A 16,922-nucleotide genomic window follows, 5' to 3' on the forward strand; every position below is an offset into this window, starting at 1 on the left:
AACAATCACAGACATGAATACGTCTGGATTTCACTAAGGTATGTGATGTTACCACAGGCTTCTTACTGCTCTAGATGATGGCTGCACTGCAGGAAATAGAGATTAGTAGCAGAAATGCAAAATAATTTGGAGCACAAACCAAGGAAAACACTCAGTGTGGAGAAACCTCTTATGGAAAACCAGGGATCAAGACAGGAATGAAGAGGCTGTTTGATGAGACAATGCGAAATTTGCCCTATTCAGCAATGGAAAGCAGAGGTTTGAAGGAGGATTTGACCACCCTCCACAAGTGCATGGCAATAAACACCAGGCAGGGTGGAAGGAACAGGCTTAAGCTAAGGGATTCTTGGCACAAAAAAAACCCAACCAGAAAGTAGCTATGAATATTTTTAGGCCAGAAATGAGAAAAAGGCTCCTGACTGTGAAAGTCGCAAGTGTTCAGGGCAACCTTCCAGGAAGAGTGTGTGTGTGTCAAGCCATGAACTGCTTCTGAGGTGATGCTCAGCACAGCTATAAAGAACACTACATGCCGTGCTGTTTTTTTCTTCCCTTTTTATACTTAAGGGTACTGGGTTATGATTTAATGGGTAATTAAACTACTTTTCCCAAGTCGAGTCTGCTTTGCCGGTGATGGAAGTTGCTGAGTGATCTCCGCCTGCCCTTACCTTGACCCATGAGCTTTACGCTGGCTTTTTTTGGTCCCCTGCCCAGCTGAGGAAGGGAGATATGGAGCAGCTTAGGTGGACATCTGTCATCCAGCCAGGCTTAAACCACACATACAGCTTTTTCAATGGTTTTTAACTGCAGTCTTTGGTGGCTTCTGTGTCTTCTGTCAGATAAGAACAACGCAAGCTGCTAACATGTCAAAGGGGCATGATTTAACAGTTTGCTTAGCCCTAGTTCATGGGGGAATATGGTGAAGAGAGATCTTGTAGCTCTGAAAAAGTGATAAAAAGGAAAGGTACTGCTGAAAATTACATCTTTCAATCTGCGAGGCTCAGATAAAAAAGGCAAGCATATGTTTCACTGAGACTTTTGTCAAACACCAAAGGTAGCACTGCAGACTATGAGGCTGAACTTCTACACAGACTTGTCTATGATGAAGTCTCCTGTTTATGTGTACACTTTTGCTTATGTTTTTGATTTTTAGATAATTAACATTCTTCAGCTTACCTCACATAATTCTGCTAATGGATTGCCTATAACCCATCTTTGCTTCTGTTGCTGCTCTTTTTTTTTGAAACTAATTTCAAGGTACTTTATTTTTCTTCTTTCTCCAATTCTTCACTCCACTGGGTTAAATAGTCAAACTACTGTTACCTTCTTCCTCATTTGGAGGCCTGTCCCTCTTCTCTACCATCACACGCTTTGTTTTAGCCTTTCCACCTCCTTCTACTCAGGTCTCTCACACTCCCTTGCACTGCTTCTGTTGTCCAAGGTCTGAGTTAGGCACCAACCTCCATGCACCTTCCTGCATCTCCCAGCATCCTGGCAGCACATCCTGTGGTACACACAGCTCTGTCTTTCCCTCACACAGCAAAGACAATCAGTTTCATTAGACCACTCTAGAAATGAAACACATTCAGTGTTGGAAGGTCCACCAAAATCTGTAAAATACCAATGTCTCTCAAGGCTAGTGATCACTCCTGCTACTGGACACCTATACAGAGTTTATAGGTATTTATAGAGTTTGAGCTCACAGATGAGGAGTTAATCAGCTGGAAATGCAAGAGGAAGAGAGATACTTAGGTGTATTTATACACCCCAAGATGTGTTATGAGTACATCCCAGGTGTGCAGGGTGAAGTCTTGGAGTGATGCCATTTTTGCAACAGAAAACTGCAGCCCTCGGGTGCAGCAGCAGAGATCTTGTCACGGGGAGAGGGGATAGGCTTCTGCACAAGACTCTGTTTTAGACCAGATGCCAAAACAGGCTGATGGTGCTACCATATGCTATAACATTTAACTTATATAGTGAGACTTTTCTGGATTGAAAAACAAGGGGGGATTTTTGAAGAACATGAAAATCCTATTTTGCAAAGGAGGAGATATAAGCAAAATAAGTCAGATGCAATATTTTACACATATAGGGGGATGCATGTAAAGATAAAGTCAATCTGAGTGATCAGTGCAATTTGTTTAATTTTTAATTACTTTACCTTAGGCATAGTTGCCTGAAATATTATATGGGACTGGAGTTTTCCCAGAACAGGTTGCAATCAGGTTCAGATCTCCCAATAAGAAATCTACAAGCTCTGAAGTGAATGTTTTTATGAGATTAAGATAAAATGCAGAGATTAACATTTGGGCTTATTTATCTTAACAATAGCTGTAGGCTGCGAGAGGAAACAAATGCAGTTTATCAAGACAAGAATGGACAACATGGAAAGAGGAATGACAACCCACAGCTGTTACCCTGTCACTAGATCAAAAGAGATTTTCAGCAGGAATGATCCCCATGTATGGGAGATTCAATCAGTAAAATCTGTGTTTTTATGTAATGCATACCTATGTCTCAGTATACACATGTAATTTTATTTTCCCCTGCTAAATCAGTGAAAAAAAAATTGGGGCTTCAGCTGGTGCAGTCATCATTCAGCTTTTGTGAACGTGCAGAGATGAGAGTAACTGTGTTTAGACAAATATTGTTATACAAAGTCACAACACTTTCATACAAACCAATGTCATTTCCAAATGAGGAATCAGAAACTCTCAGGCACACCATCAAACATACAATTTAGCAGGAAGAGCTCAAAAATATTATATAAACTGACAAAAATGCCAATATTTTCCACCACTAAAACGAATTTACTGCACCTATCTCTTTGACAAACTCAATTATTTTAATTGTCGCTGTGCTTAATCTATCTCATCCCAGGCCTTGGAAGATTTTGTCACAGAATTCTAATAGTATGCACGTGAATTTGGGGCAAAAGCTGGTATTTTCCACACCAAAGACTACTACAGAGCCTGCTGAGAGCAGGCAATGTTAAGTTACAGACTATCACATTACATGGACGACTGTGTGCATATAAATGTACACCAACACATGGTACCAGAACTGAACTATACCAGACACATTTTATTTAGAAGAAAGTGCATTTAGCCTGTTACATTCTAGTGCAAAATTAAGAAAGTGTATTTCACTAACATCACTTGGAGCTGTGCATTGGTATTTGGTGCTGCATGTCAGCTCCTGCTATGGTTGGGGGACAACATCTTTTATAAGGATTTTAAGGCTTAGTTTGGTGAGCTGTGGCCATCCTGGAAGGAGGCAGCAGGCATCTGGCTGGGTCAGGCAGAGTTATGAAAACAAAGGAAAAAGTCACACAGTAATATATACCGTGGCCTCCAGGAAAGTATTACATTGTAGCTTCTTTCTGCTGGAATGCCTCTTTATTAAAAAAACCAAAAAAAAGAAAGCAACAAATTCTGAAAAAGAGATGTAAAATTATTTCACCTGAGGCTTTATTTGCTTTTGTTTTGATGGTGAAAGGGCATATAGGTTTGTAGTTCCCTGTTTGGAGCATCTTCCTTCCCTTTGCCTATCCTGCATGAAATCAAGGATAAATTCTGGAGGTATGATTACTCACTGTGAACTAAATATGCCACAAGGAGGTAAAAAATTCCCAAGAAAAAGTGTAATTTTTTAGGAAAATACTTGCCAAAACCAAAGCATTCTAAAAGTCAGGACAGAACCTGCAATCTGTAGTCTAAAGTATTTCAGCCTACCAGGGTACAACACCTGAGCTGCACATACTGCATCTTAGAGACCGAATATCCTTCTCTGTAGTGAACATTTAAATTTGTGAATCTGTGACATCTCAGTCCTTTCCTCAAGACAAGCCATTTCTTTCCAAGAGAAATGCCAAAAAAACCCCAACCCTAAAAAACTAAAAAATCCCCAAATACTAAAAAGAGGCTTTCATTTTGGCAACGAAGAGAACTACTTTTTTTGTAAATAGCTGCAAGCCATTATTTAATTTTTTCCAGCCACATCTGAAGGCACCATTTCCTTTGCCTTAAGAACACCTTCTTCTCAAGGCAAATCCTGGAAAAGAAACTGCTGTTGCAATGGTGGCTGAAGGCAGAAATACTTTAGAATTCAAACTAATATTCAATATTACTGTGCTGCTCCCTATTGCATGGCCATTTAAATACCCCCTCTTCCTGACCTTCACTACAAGGAGAGAAGGCAGAGGCACACACAGACTGTGGTGCTCCCTATTGCATGGCCATTTAAATACCCCTACTTCCTGACCTTCACTACAAGGAGAGAAGGCAGAGGCACACACAGACTGTGGCCTACAAACACTCTAATTCTACCATGAAAAACCAAAATGAGAGTTACATCCACTAACAACACGGAGGACATTATCCGCCTTGAAGAGGTTTTTATCCTATTATTTTATTTTAAATCTGGGAAGGTGAGAATTTGAAGACTTTTTATAGGGGCTGTGTCAGAGATAATTTTAGCTGGTCTTTAGGGAAGGGCTGTGATGAAGGGGTTTGTTCTTGTGGTCACTGATGGGAGGGCCAGCAGGGAAGCCTAATGACCAACCTTATTTGTCTGGTGTAATTTCTTTTTGTATGTTCAAAGTTGTATGAAAGAATTTCAGCCAAAGGCCCTTGCCAAGTGTGCAACATGTTGGACACAACTCTGAAACAAACCTCAGCTCTCCAAGGTAGATTGTTAGTGTTTGAAAACAATAGCCCAGTGAATTACTTCTTTTCGTGTGCTTAGCTCTGCCCTACTATATCGAAGAATTTAATTTTCTTTGCCTAGAATGTACACATCAGCTCTGTGATTTTAAACCTATCCATCAAATCGAAAACTGACAGAAAGCTATGAACTGGTCCATGACTTTTCACTATTTAGATATATTGGTCTGTATTTCATGCAGAAAACCAACAATTCTAAGAAACAATAAAAAGGAAAGGTCATGGGAAATAAAGTCCAGGAAGAGCAGAAAGTAAAACAGTAATGTAGTAGAAGATGAATAATTTACTTTCAAAGAGCCATATGCCCATTCTTTGTAATATCATATCAAGTACATCAAATCTGAAGGGTGACAGTATTTCATGAACTTTTGCTTTATAGAAAGGTCCATGAAATTAAAGGCCTTTTACATTAAAGGCCTTCTGGGAAGCACAGAGTTATCTGAGTTACAACTCCAAATCCAGCCAGCTCTGGCATTTGTTTTGTGGGGAAGCCGGCGCAGGCTGTAGCATGGAGAGCTGTGCAGCCCAGGGCTGTGTCCTGCACATCCATGTGGGGGTGGCACACAGGAGCAGAGGCCACCCTGCCAGTGCCAGGCTGCTGCCTGTCACCCCCAAAGCCTGACATGTGATGGGAGCCACAGAGCACAGGTGCACCATGGAACAGCCCCAGCGTGTGGCTCTGAACTCAAATTACTGGGTTACCTGCAACAGACCTCAACAAGACCTGCAAGAGACATGCTTTGCTGGCTTTTTCAATTTCTATTTGGCAACAAGTGCTCTTGCAGCAATGTTAACCCAACTATATCACTCTTCTGCCTATCTTATCTGTTAGTTTGGAAAGTATTATGCTATTTAAACATTTCGTCATTATCACTAAAACACAACTATAAAAATTTTCGGTGCATTCCTGACACACATGCTCAAGGATCTGCTCAGACATAACTGCTCCAGTCTGCTGCTTCCTTAGGGTTAGCAGAGATGGGGGAAAGGCAGCAAGTCTGGAAAGGAAGCAGGTCTGTACCTGACTAAACAGGGGATCCTTCGCAGACCCCTACTTTGGAATTTATCTTAGGAAAGTGACAGCTCGAACACCTCCACTGATAACAATTTTGACAATCCAGCACAAGAGCTGTCCTGCAGCCTCATATGGAAACAATTGCAAAACCATGTAGGGCTGGAAATAGTTCTTTTACATTCAAAAGTGACATACTGTATCTTATCCTTTCTGCAAATTTCAGTGACCACGCAGGTATTTAAAGGAAAAATGTATCAGATTTTGTCTTTGAGTTGGTTTCTCTGCATGTTACCAGATTTTTCTTCACACTATCTGATTAGAGAATTCAAAGATTACTAGAGACTGAAGCTTTTAATTCTACTTGTGAATTTTTTTTACTAGTTTGTCCTCCTATACAACCACACATTCAAAATTACTGCAAGGAGTTATGTTTTCACAGAAAACCAGATATATCCTTCAACATAGTGAGATAACCTCTGCTTTGTTAAGAGTATTTTGCCTGAAAATATGTTGTTCTTACAACAAAAACCCCTGCCTTAGGTTCATCTGTTTGATTTACCTATGAGCATGTGAACAGCAGGACACTAAATTTACAAAATAAATATAACAAATCTATGTATAGAGTAAAATGGCACTACCCTGCTGCAACATTTGGAGAATGGGAGTTGTGGAAGGCATCTAGCAGGAAAGGGAATCACCCTCCTGCAGTCACTGCATGGGAGACAGAAGTGCTGGCAGGACCCACCCCATGCACATCTGTGCCGACATCTGCACTGGCAGGAGCAGGGCAGGAACCTCCCTCTGCTCCTGCACGTGGTGATGGGAGCCTGCAAACCTGAAGAAGAAGCAGCCACTGAGAGGTGGAAGACCCTCTCTGGGGAGATGAAGGTGGCTTTCCTCCAAGAAATTTTCAGTTCTCATCAGGCAGGGAGCTGAGGTGTCTGTGGTACCTTGTCTGCCTGCAGTGGTGAATCAGCACTTGCCTGCTTGTTGGTCCTCCCTGCTTTGGATTTCCAGTGAGAAACAAAGCCAGAGGGAGAGTCTCAGAAGCAAAAACTAGGACTGAGATGAAGAAAATACATGGGGTATTTGCACAGATCTCCTCTTGAGGACATTTGCATCTTTCCTTAGGAAGAAGATGTAAGGAGTCAGTCTGCTCCCTCCCACTAATAATTTTTCAGATTATTAAATAATTTCAACTACATTTTACAAGAAACTAACATGTAAGCAACCATCTCTCTCACTGGGTGGAAAAAATTTAGCAGCCAGAAGAAGAGATCTTCTTAATCCTGTGATCAAGGCAAATGCTACAAGACAAGATACACCTTCTGTATACATCAGAACACTCATGTGGTGCTCCAACGAAAGACACTTTGATGAAGCACCTTCTCAGGACTCAAGAGGAAAGAACTCTTATTTATGAGAGACATGGAGCTGTCAAGTCCTTCCTTTTTGAGTTTGTTCAATTGTTCATCCTTCCAGACAGCCACAAGCAAAAATTTACTCCATGGTAGTTGTATCTGCAGAGAAATCCATGTTGAATTTTCTGTTAGCAACAGTGTTGCATACCACTTATTATCAAATCTTTATGGAGTTTTAGATTAAATCTTGATTTTTAAATGAAGGACATAATGTTAACAGATTTTATTGTATGCTTTTCCAAGTTCCTTATTAAAAAAATGCATTAATATGTCACACAGAAAGATATAAGAACCCCAGTGAAGCAGTCACAGTCAGATGCAAGAAAAAGGACCAATTTGTATTGAGAATTTGTACTGAGAATTTATGATAGCGAGAATTTATGATAGCGAGCTCTACAGTTGTTAGATTTTGCACACTACAATGTAATTCAGAATCATCCCTTTTTATTACCATAAAGTATGATAACAATTACAAAGCATGATAATATTTTATAGACAGGAGATCACAACGGTAAAACAAAGTAATTTTAAAACCCAAGAAATAAAAGATTCATGTTTACTTCCTGACAGACAGCATGCTGAATTTCTGCTATTGCTACTTATCAGATGGATTTAGCTGAGCAGAGTATTTGGAAAAGCACATTTTAATAATGATATATACTGCTTGTTTACACTCCAGGTGTTGCCCATCCTTACTGCTGCACAAGAACTTGAGTCAGAAAATACAACAAAATCCTCACATCCAGCACTGTTCACCAAACAGTCAAACTTGTCAATGTCCAGAAATCAAACTACCATTGACTGTATGCTTCATTCAGGCACCATCTAATACATCTCCTGAAAAAAGCCCTGATCACCCAACTACCCGAACCAAGGAGACACCCTGTTTCTTATAAATATCCCATCTCATTATTTCTAGCTCATGAAGTAAAATGCACAATGATGCACTCAAATGTAATGAAAGGGTAAGAGTGGGGTGGAGCTGATTACTGAAAGCATTGGCTTCAATATTCATCTCTGCTGGAATTTGGATCTTCTGACATTTTTCAGTTGCGATCTGCGAAAACCGCAACTGAAAAGAAGTAGTGTGTGAAATTTAAAGCCTAGGCACTCCCTGGATTTGTTGATGGAAACAATAAAAGTGGAGATAAAAGGCTTCAGAAAGCATCCTTCACATGCCAGAAAACTAGTATGACATTATGTAAACCAGTCACCCAGGGACCAAAAAAAACATCAGAAAAGAGTAAATGGAAAAGGAGAAAACCAGATTCATTACAAGTTCCAAAATATCCACTGGTGCTGACATTTCAGGGGATCAGTAAGGGATCTTGAGAGATTAAATGAGGAGTCTTGATTTACTCCTGCTATCAGGGCCACAGAAATGGAGCCACTGAACTGAAACAATGACTGATAAATTTTTACATAGCTTGTTTATGGGGAATCAGTGTCAGTCACTCCTAATTTATGTCAGCTCCTCGGCATGTCAGGCGCCAAAGAGGGCAGAAATTCCCCCCAAAGAGGGCAGAAATTCTCCTAGCATTTTTTTCAAATCATAGGCATGGGGGTTCTGGTAAGTTTCCATATAACCTAATGAAAAAAAAATGCAATTTTGCAGTCATTGTGCTGAGAGGTTGCTATCTTTGTCAGTCTAGTACTATGAAATTGGAGATGCAAAATTGCATAAGGCTATAGTAATACCACTCAGTAATTTTCGGGCAACTGTCTTTTATTTCACAGGTTCCCTTGTAATTTACTCCTGAAATCAATGTCTCCTTATTCCTTACCATCATTACTGATGAAGGAGCAGCAAGACTCAGGGAGACAAACCTGTCCTAGCTTAGTCCTACAAGGCACGGTTGGCTTAGGAAACAGAAGAACACAGTACTGGAGGGCTGGATAAAGAGGTTTCCTTAGGCTTCAGTAAATCTTTTTGGGGATAAAGCAGTGACTTCTGAAAAAGTTCTTCTATTTTGTGCCAGTTCCTTGGGTAAGCAATTTTCTGCCTGGCAGCCTGCTGCAAGGACCAAGGGACAGGGGAAGGCTCCTTGTACAGAGATGTTTTCAGGCACTTCTCACTGCACTGGATTCTGTAAAATCAGTTAGAACTCTACATTTTCTCAAACCTCTGAAAGGTTTTAGAGAATTTAATGTAGTGTTTAACCAGATGCCCTTCCCTCCTTAGTGAAATAATGTATCATGTGTCCACACAACTATCACTTCATCAAGACTGCACAGTTTGCATGAAGGGCAGCATTTACTGGTGAGATTCCTGCAGTGCCAGTTAACAATTCTCTATCTATTCATGCACAGCTGGGTGGTTTTCTACTTTGGTATTTCCTCTAGGACAATCCCTGATACCTCCTCAGTCCACGTAGGTTCTTCTTGACCATTTCTGTAGCATCCAGCAGCTAGTTTTTTACTGTTTCTGCACAGTATGTGAGGATCTCAGGATACTTTAGGAGCTTCTCCAGCTTAGAAGCCCTCAGAGCCCTACCAGGCTCCTAGAGCAAATTGTAGTTTTTGCAGACTGTACAGTGTGTCCCATAGGAATGTCCTATCCCTGCATTAGAGTTTGCAAAATATGTGCAATAAAATTACTATAATAAAAGGAGTAGTAGCAGTTTAAAGTCTGAGATAAATGCAGTTTTTCCCTTTTCTTGCGCTTATTAATTGCTAACATTGTGCTGGGTAACATGCAGAAGAGCGATGTGTGGCTGTCTAAAGACAAGATTCAGACTCTCACAGAGCTTTTTTCCTGTGCTGTTCCCCTATAAAGGAGATGGCCAGGCCAGCACCAAACAATGCCTCAAGAATCAGTGAATCAGGCAGATAGCCCCAGCCTTTGGACAGGGTCAGCACTCTCCTCACACAATATTTCAACAATCCATCTTATAAATGATGGTGCAGGTAAATTGCCATGTTCCTGAGATGAATTGGGAAAAGGTCAAATCCTTGAGCACCTAGTCAGTTTTTAGACAGCAATTTCCCTCTAAATGTCAGTCTCTTGGAATAAATATCAGCTACTGACTCAAACAGCAGCATTTGGAATTGTATTTGTGGTGTTCTGAGAGTTAAAACAAGTGCTAATTAGTCACTTTCATTGTTACTTCCAAGTATTTTCCAAAATTTATACTGTAGTGACATGTTTCCAAAACGAGAAAAGGACATCTTACTTAGATGTGAGCATAATATAAAACAGCAACAATTAGGCAAATATGACCCTGACTTTTTGCTGCACTGGACATTAACTGTAATGCAGTAAATCTGCTTGCTCCATTTCCTCTATTAGTGATAATAGCAAATACAATACCCTCATTTCCTCATTGCTGATGGCAGCATTGCTGGACTCATTTGACTGCAGCCCTTCCTCAATATGTGTGCTGTGAAAGGAACCTTGTACTCAGCTGAAAACAGATCTCAAAAACTGTTTTTGAAAAATTAGTTCTGAATCAAGGTACTGATAAATCAGATTAGTGTGATAATAAGTTCCACTCTGTTACCCTCCCCACAATTTAAGTACACTGATATTAAGAAAAAAAGAGTTTAAAATCTGTTAACAAGAAAAACAATCAAATGTAAGCCTGCAAAAGTTAAGAACCTACCCATTAAAAATGCTTTCACCCCCTAAACAGATTACCCTGTGTATGGAACCATTACTGAACATTGCTTCAGAAACAGCACATTTGAAACGCAAATGCATTTCTCTCCCAGGCAGTGGCAGCACTTCAGCTGGTTTCTTATATAACTTGACAGTTTACCTACTTGCTTATTTGTTCTTGACAGCAATGTGACAGAAGAGTCTCCCAGGGCACTGATGAAGCCCCTGTTAAAATGTTGTCACCAAATGGAAGAAAAGGCCAAGACAATTTCCCAACTTCCATGGAGTCATCTCTCTACATGATGTATTAAACCACCCCTCTCCAAGGGGATTCACCTTTAAGCCTCACAAACAAAGCTTGAAGAAAGAAACAGTTTGTGCCTAGATTACATAAAACAGAAGTTACTTTTCATTTAATAAAAACCCAACAATGCCTTAGGATGGATGAATGTTGTTGTTTCTTACTGCAAGTCAGTAAGTTATATGCCATGCCTGTGGCAATACTTCCAGTTCAGGGAAGAATGAGAGTAACTGACCAGCAAAACACACTTTGATATCAATCCAACCATCAGTCCTGCCTGCCTTCACTGCAATTATGAGAAGACACAATACAAGCAAACAATAGATTCTCCCCTTGTTTCATTCCTCCTCTCTGTCTGACACTCTGCCGTGATATACAGGGTTTATTGTGTCTATGAGGCATGTTTTATTATGGAAGTCCTTTTTGGAAGTATTGCCAGAACCTCTTTATTCTGCAGAGTAATGCAGCCACTATTAAAGTTGTGTTTATGCTATTTCAAGGGGCTATGAGCCTGTAAGTGCGTTAGACGGGTAATGGCAAACATGGACCATACTGTTGGGGAATAAAATACAACATCATAATTCTCAGCAAATTCCTTGTTTTACAATATCAGCCATTGGTCCTCTTAATAACAACCGGATAGTTAAAGGACACACTGAATCTGGCCTAAACCTGCAAGTTTCCGGAATTTCAAGCAAACATACAGAAAACTTGACAAAAGAATTTTACATTTCCCCTGCTTTTCTGATGGGGAAAGAAGGTGGTGGGTAGCCCTAGATCAGAGCAATCTCATTTTCTTAATCTCGTCCTTATGGATAAAAACACTCATGCCAGGAACAGACTCAGAAAGCCACTCCCTACTGCCAAGGGGAGGATGGAAAACACTCAGGATTAATCAGTGAATTAAGAGGAATCTGAATGTAAAAATGCCTCCTTTTTTGAAACAAAATCCCTTGCAAAATCTTCTAAAAAAAGGAAGTCAATGTTCTTCAAAATCCAAAGTCATGCACAGGATTACTCTTCTTACATACAGTATTTCCAAATGTTGCTGGTCTTTTAAAAAAGTCTTTATCCTGTGTTGTAATATCTAGGCATCCCTGCCATTCTCTTCTGTGGAATGTAACTTCATTTTCTACAGAGCTGAGCTCCAGGTTTCTTCCCAACTCTTATCCTTTTTTATGGTGTGCTTTTTAAAGCCTTGCTAGCTGAATATTGATAATGTAACACATTTTCTTTGTTCAAAATTTCAGAAACCTGTGACAATTACACCACAATTAAGTTCACCTTCTAGCTGTTGGCTAAAATTAAAATCCATTGGTTGTCTCTGTCTCAAGCAGGAACTAACTCAATGAATATATAGAAAAAAAGGAAACCTCTGTGTAATCTTTATCTTTTATACACTTTTCTTTGAATGCCAAAACCCCCAAATACCTGAATCAATTACCTTGTGTCTCATCCTGTCTTTATTAGTCTGATTACTTCATTTGGCCTAAACTCTAATTTTCAGGCACATCAGTGCCTCAGATTTTGGAAAATGTACTTGCAAGCTGCATATTCATAGTAGGTTCTTACTTGCTAAGATACAGTTCATTATTGCACAGATCAAAATTTTATCAAAAGCACAGAAACTTTTAATCTAGATTTTCTTTCTCAAACCTGCAAGTTGCTTAAGTGCCCTCAGGCTTTGCCTTCATAACTGAGAGTACAATGTGTTCCCTGTGACTTTGAGATGACAAGGAACTGAACAGAAGTGGAGATCTATAATGAAGCTTGAAGAGGCAGAAAATTTGAATTAAAAAATAGAAGCTGAGGGATTCCCACATATAACTTCAGGAAAATGTTCCTATCTAGACAAGATAATGGCCAGTCTAGGGAAACAAATTATTGTAAAATGTGATGGGAAATTAACTTACAGATTGCTGGATGAGTTCAAAACTACATATATTAGGTATTCTAGTAACTACCCTAATTTCAAAAAGGGTTATACATAATTTCAGATTTAAATATATTGGAAAGAGTAATTTAACCCCCAAGCAGAAAGCTATCCCTTTGACACTAATGCAGAGTAGATAAGAAGGAACAGGGTTGCTTTTTAGAGACAAATATCAGATTTTGAAAGTACACATTAAAGACAAAAAATCAGTGTAATTTTATATATTTGGACCAGCTATAAAATAGATGTCTCTTTAAAAAATGAGCAATATTTTTTTGTGACCAATATTTCAAGGACTGCTTGGATACCAAAACATCAATAACTCATTCTGCAAGGTAGCCAGTGATGATCTGGCCTCAGGACATCTGCATGCAGAAATTCATTCATTGCAAAAAAAACCCCAAAAACAAACAAACAAACAACAATAACAAAAAGGCAAAAAAAGGAAAAACTGCTACCAGAATAAGCATGCAAGAAGACACTGTATGCACCTCATTCTCCGAGAGGAGACAAATGACAATAATGTGCCAGGAAATACTGCCCTCAAATGCCTCCTCTTTAGGAATGAAACTCACCCTGTGCTGAGACGTCAGGTAGCAACAAAACCACCCTACCTGCTCTGAACAGCACAGCTGAAGAGCTAAAGGGATGAACATTGGTTTGACCTAGTTTTGTACAAGGCTTTTATCTTATGAAAGAAGCTATCTCCCAGCTTCAGGAACAATGAAAGAATAATGGAAAAGGAAAAAATGCAGAAGAGAGAAGAAAAAGTGATTCGTTCTCACTAAGGGCAAATTCAGTCGTGGGCTGGGAACACCAGGTCAGATGTAAACAGCAGAAGGAAAAATCATGAAAAAAGGCAAAATAAATGTCGAAGTCTAAAAAACAGTACTGGTTTTGTTATTTTCTCTGATCTTGGGATGACAGATGTCTGATATATTTATAATGGTTTGTGACATGAAGATTCAGATTAACTTTCTGTGTGCTTCTCTGGTTGCGTGATTAATTCTTGGTAAGCCAGTTAGAGCCGGGCTTACAGGTATTCGGGTATTACAAAAACCAGAAAGACCCAGAAGCTCTATGGATTAGTCTATCGTTTAGTCCATTTGCTTTAACAATTTCAAAAGGAATTGAATAAAAAATGCTTATGTGCTTTTAAAATCCCACTCTACACTTTTCATAAAAGTCTTTAGAAGTGTCTCATAAAAGCCTTTGCCATATGAAGACATAAAGCCTCCTCATGTTAATGATCCACAGCAAGGACAGATCCATGACTAGAGCAACAGCCCTGAACAAGAGACTTATAAAACATTTAGTTCAAGAGAGGTCAGCAAAAGGAAGGCTGGATACTGCTTTTGCAAAGAGCAATTTATAAAAATCCCATAGGTCAAAAAACCTATGTGGTACTAGAAGGGTATTCACTTTTTGCCTGTTGTACAAACTGTACAAATATTTGGTTTTTAAAATGATCTATGGATACATTTCCTTCTATTTTGAAAAGATTATTCAGCTACAGCAGCATTTTCCAGTTCCTAACAACAACTCCTGTCTGTTCACAAACCATTCTGTCAAGTTTATAGCCCCAATCTATCAGAGTACTTCAGCTGGGCTGCAAAGATCCCAAGCTGGGAACTACCACTTCCACAGCTTTTCCAGCTTTGGCTTAGATGTTCCATGTCAGCTGTAAGAGCAGAAGTCAATACAGTTCAGCCAGCTAGGGATCTAGTACAAGGATCCATAGAAATCCAAATTATTGCTCATATAAAAATCATCTTTTCAGTTTTCATACATCACTGTTCCACTGATTTCAGCCAAACTATTACAACTCATAGAAGCTGAAGAATTTAATCTAATTCCTGGCTTTTGAGATAAAGAGCTTAAACACCTTCTGAAATATCTTCAAGCAAATTTAATCATCATCTTTTTTGTAAAAGAATGTTAAATAACATTGAGCCATCTTAACTGGGGCACTTCAACTGAAAGAAAAAGTTGGGCATAAATTAATAATCTGGGCCAATTTTAAAAGTTTATACAAATGCATGATTATTTGCTCTGAAATATATAATTTAGATTTCTTTGGACGAGAGTGACACAGTAGACATCAGATCATTCAGAAAGGACCGTGAAGTGAACTTGTATGGTTTTGCAGTATGTGCTTAGTGTAGTAAAAAACACTTCTCACATCTTATTTAGTGTGAACAGGCTCACAAATAATACCAAACCTTGATTTACAGGGACTTTTCACACCAAGGTACTTTGTTACCATCCCAGGTAAATATACCCAGATTGGCCTGTCCCTTCAGATTGATAGAATTACTGCTGTAACCAGGAATCTCCTCATCTCTACATACCTTCCACAGAGGTCAGGCATCACCACCAGTCCTTTCCTGAGGACAGCTCCTTTGACACTGAATCTCCATGGGTGACCTGCACAGACCCTGCCTCACCACTAACATCCCTCAAATGTGCCCTGCAGCCTGACCTTTCCTTTTTCTAGTCCCCTGTCTCCCTCTCTGTACTGGAACTAAACAGTTGACATTTGACAAATTAATTTCTTAAGTATTTCCCCAGCACCCGATTGCGGGTTTGGAGAACATTTGGTGTGAAATAAGATGGGAAGGCTGCAAGTGACTAAGAAGCATAGAAAATGTACAGCAATAGTCTATGTAGACACTGGAAGCCTTCTTCATCCTGCCTCAAGAATCTGTTTACCTTTGTCTAAGTTGTATAAAAAAATCCATCATTTGAAAATCACAAAACATATAGAAGAAGAAGTTAGATCAGAAACTGCAGAAACTACTGGCACCAATTATTATTCTGCTCTCTCTCAATATTACTGTCATTTTGATTGAGGTGCAATTCTTCAAAGTGTTACTCATTACCTTAATTATCAACATGGAATAATAGGAGGAAACTTGTGCAGACTGCCTCTTTCACACACAAGTATTTATTGATCCACCATGGATGAAAGATCAGGTGCTGAGCATGAGATGCCAAGTAATACTCACAGAAACTGCCTCCAGGATTTGTTTAACAGCATCAGCAGCATCTCGTTCACTGTAGTACCCCTTTTCCACAATCCTACAGAAAAAAATCAACACAAATAAGCATTAAGGTGCATAAACAGTACAGGTAGACACTTCTTTTCGAAAATTAAATAGAAAGCAATCAAATTTAAATATGACCAGGACAGAGGAGTGCCCCCCAGAGACTAGAAAACAACCCTTTTGCAATTTAAGTTACCCTTGATTTCCAGTTAAATAAAAGACAGGAGGTAAAATAGCAACCGGATAAGATGCTCGCAATGTGTACACATTCAGTTCAAAGTTTTTTGAACTTTCTGATACTCAAGGAATCTGAATTACTCTCAGATAAAACCACTCAGCATTTAGGAACTGCTTTTTCACTTTTATATTTAACTTAAGCCCCTCCTCTTCCGTTAGTTAGTTAGTTACTCACTTAATTAGTTATTAAACAAAAGCAGTGTGCTATGCACACACAGATCTGAATTATTCAAGAGAAAGGGTTGGTGTAAAAATTTACTGGCTTTGAGTTATCCCTCGAGTGTGATGGGCTGAACAACTTTTTCCCCCCATCAGAAACCTGGGGATGCTACACTCAAAGAAACACAGTTTCATTACAACTAAATGTACTTCTTTCTTTCAGAAAAGCTACTTTTTCTTACAGAGTCAGCAGGAGACACAGATTTGCACAATGGCATTTGAGCAGTTAATAAAAGAAGGATCTATCATTAAGATGTACTAATACTCTATTTAAGACACCCAAAAGTCTTTTTACAATGGTTTTTAACGGAGAATAGTATTTGTGAACTACAATAATTCTCCCTCAGAGAGTTACCTTAAAGGTCAGACTTTTGATCTGAAGTCTTGATATTTTTACTGTATTCATTTTTCAAAGCCCAAGAAAACATGG

General features: G+C 39.2%; 1 protein-coding gene across 1 annotated transcript in view; it reads right to left on the reverse strand.

Annotated features, from left to right (window-relative positions):
- The window catches only part of CAMK4 (calcium/calmodulin dependent protein kinase IV), a 143,355-nt gene that overhangs the window by 26,599 nt on the left and 99,834 nt on the right, over positions 1-16,922 (reverse strand). The window contains exon 5 of the mRNA XM_085042823.1: positions 15,998-16,070. Coding sequence (XP_084898949.1) covers positions 15,998-16,070 — 73 coding nt within the window. The remainder of the gene's footprint in view (positions 1-15,997; positions 16,071-16,922) is intronic.

This window comes from Lichenostomus cassidix, chromosome Z (genome assembly GCF_008360975.1).
Source record: "Lichenostomus cassidix isolate B80296 chromosome Z, HeHo_3.0, whole genome shotgun sequence".
Classification (NCBI taxonomy): Eukaryota; Metazoa; Chordata; class Aves; order Passeriformes; family Meliphagidae; genus Lichenostomus; species Lichenostomus cassidix.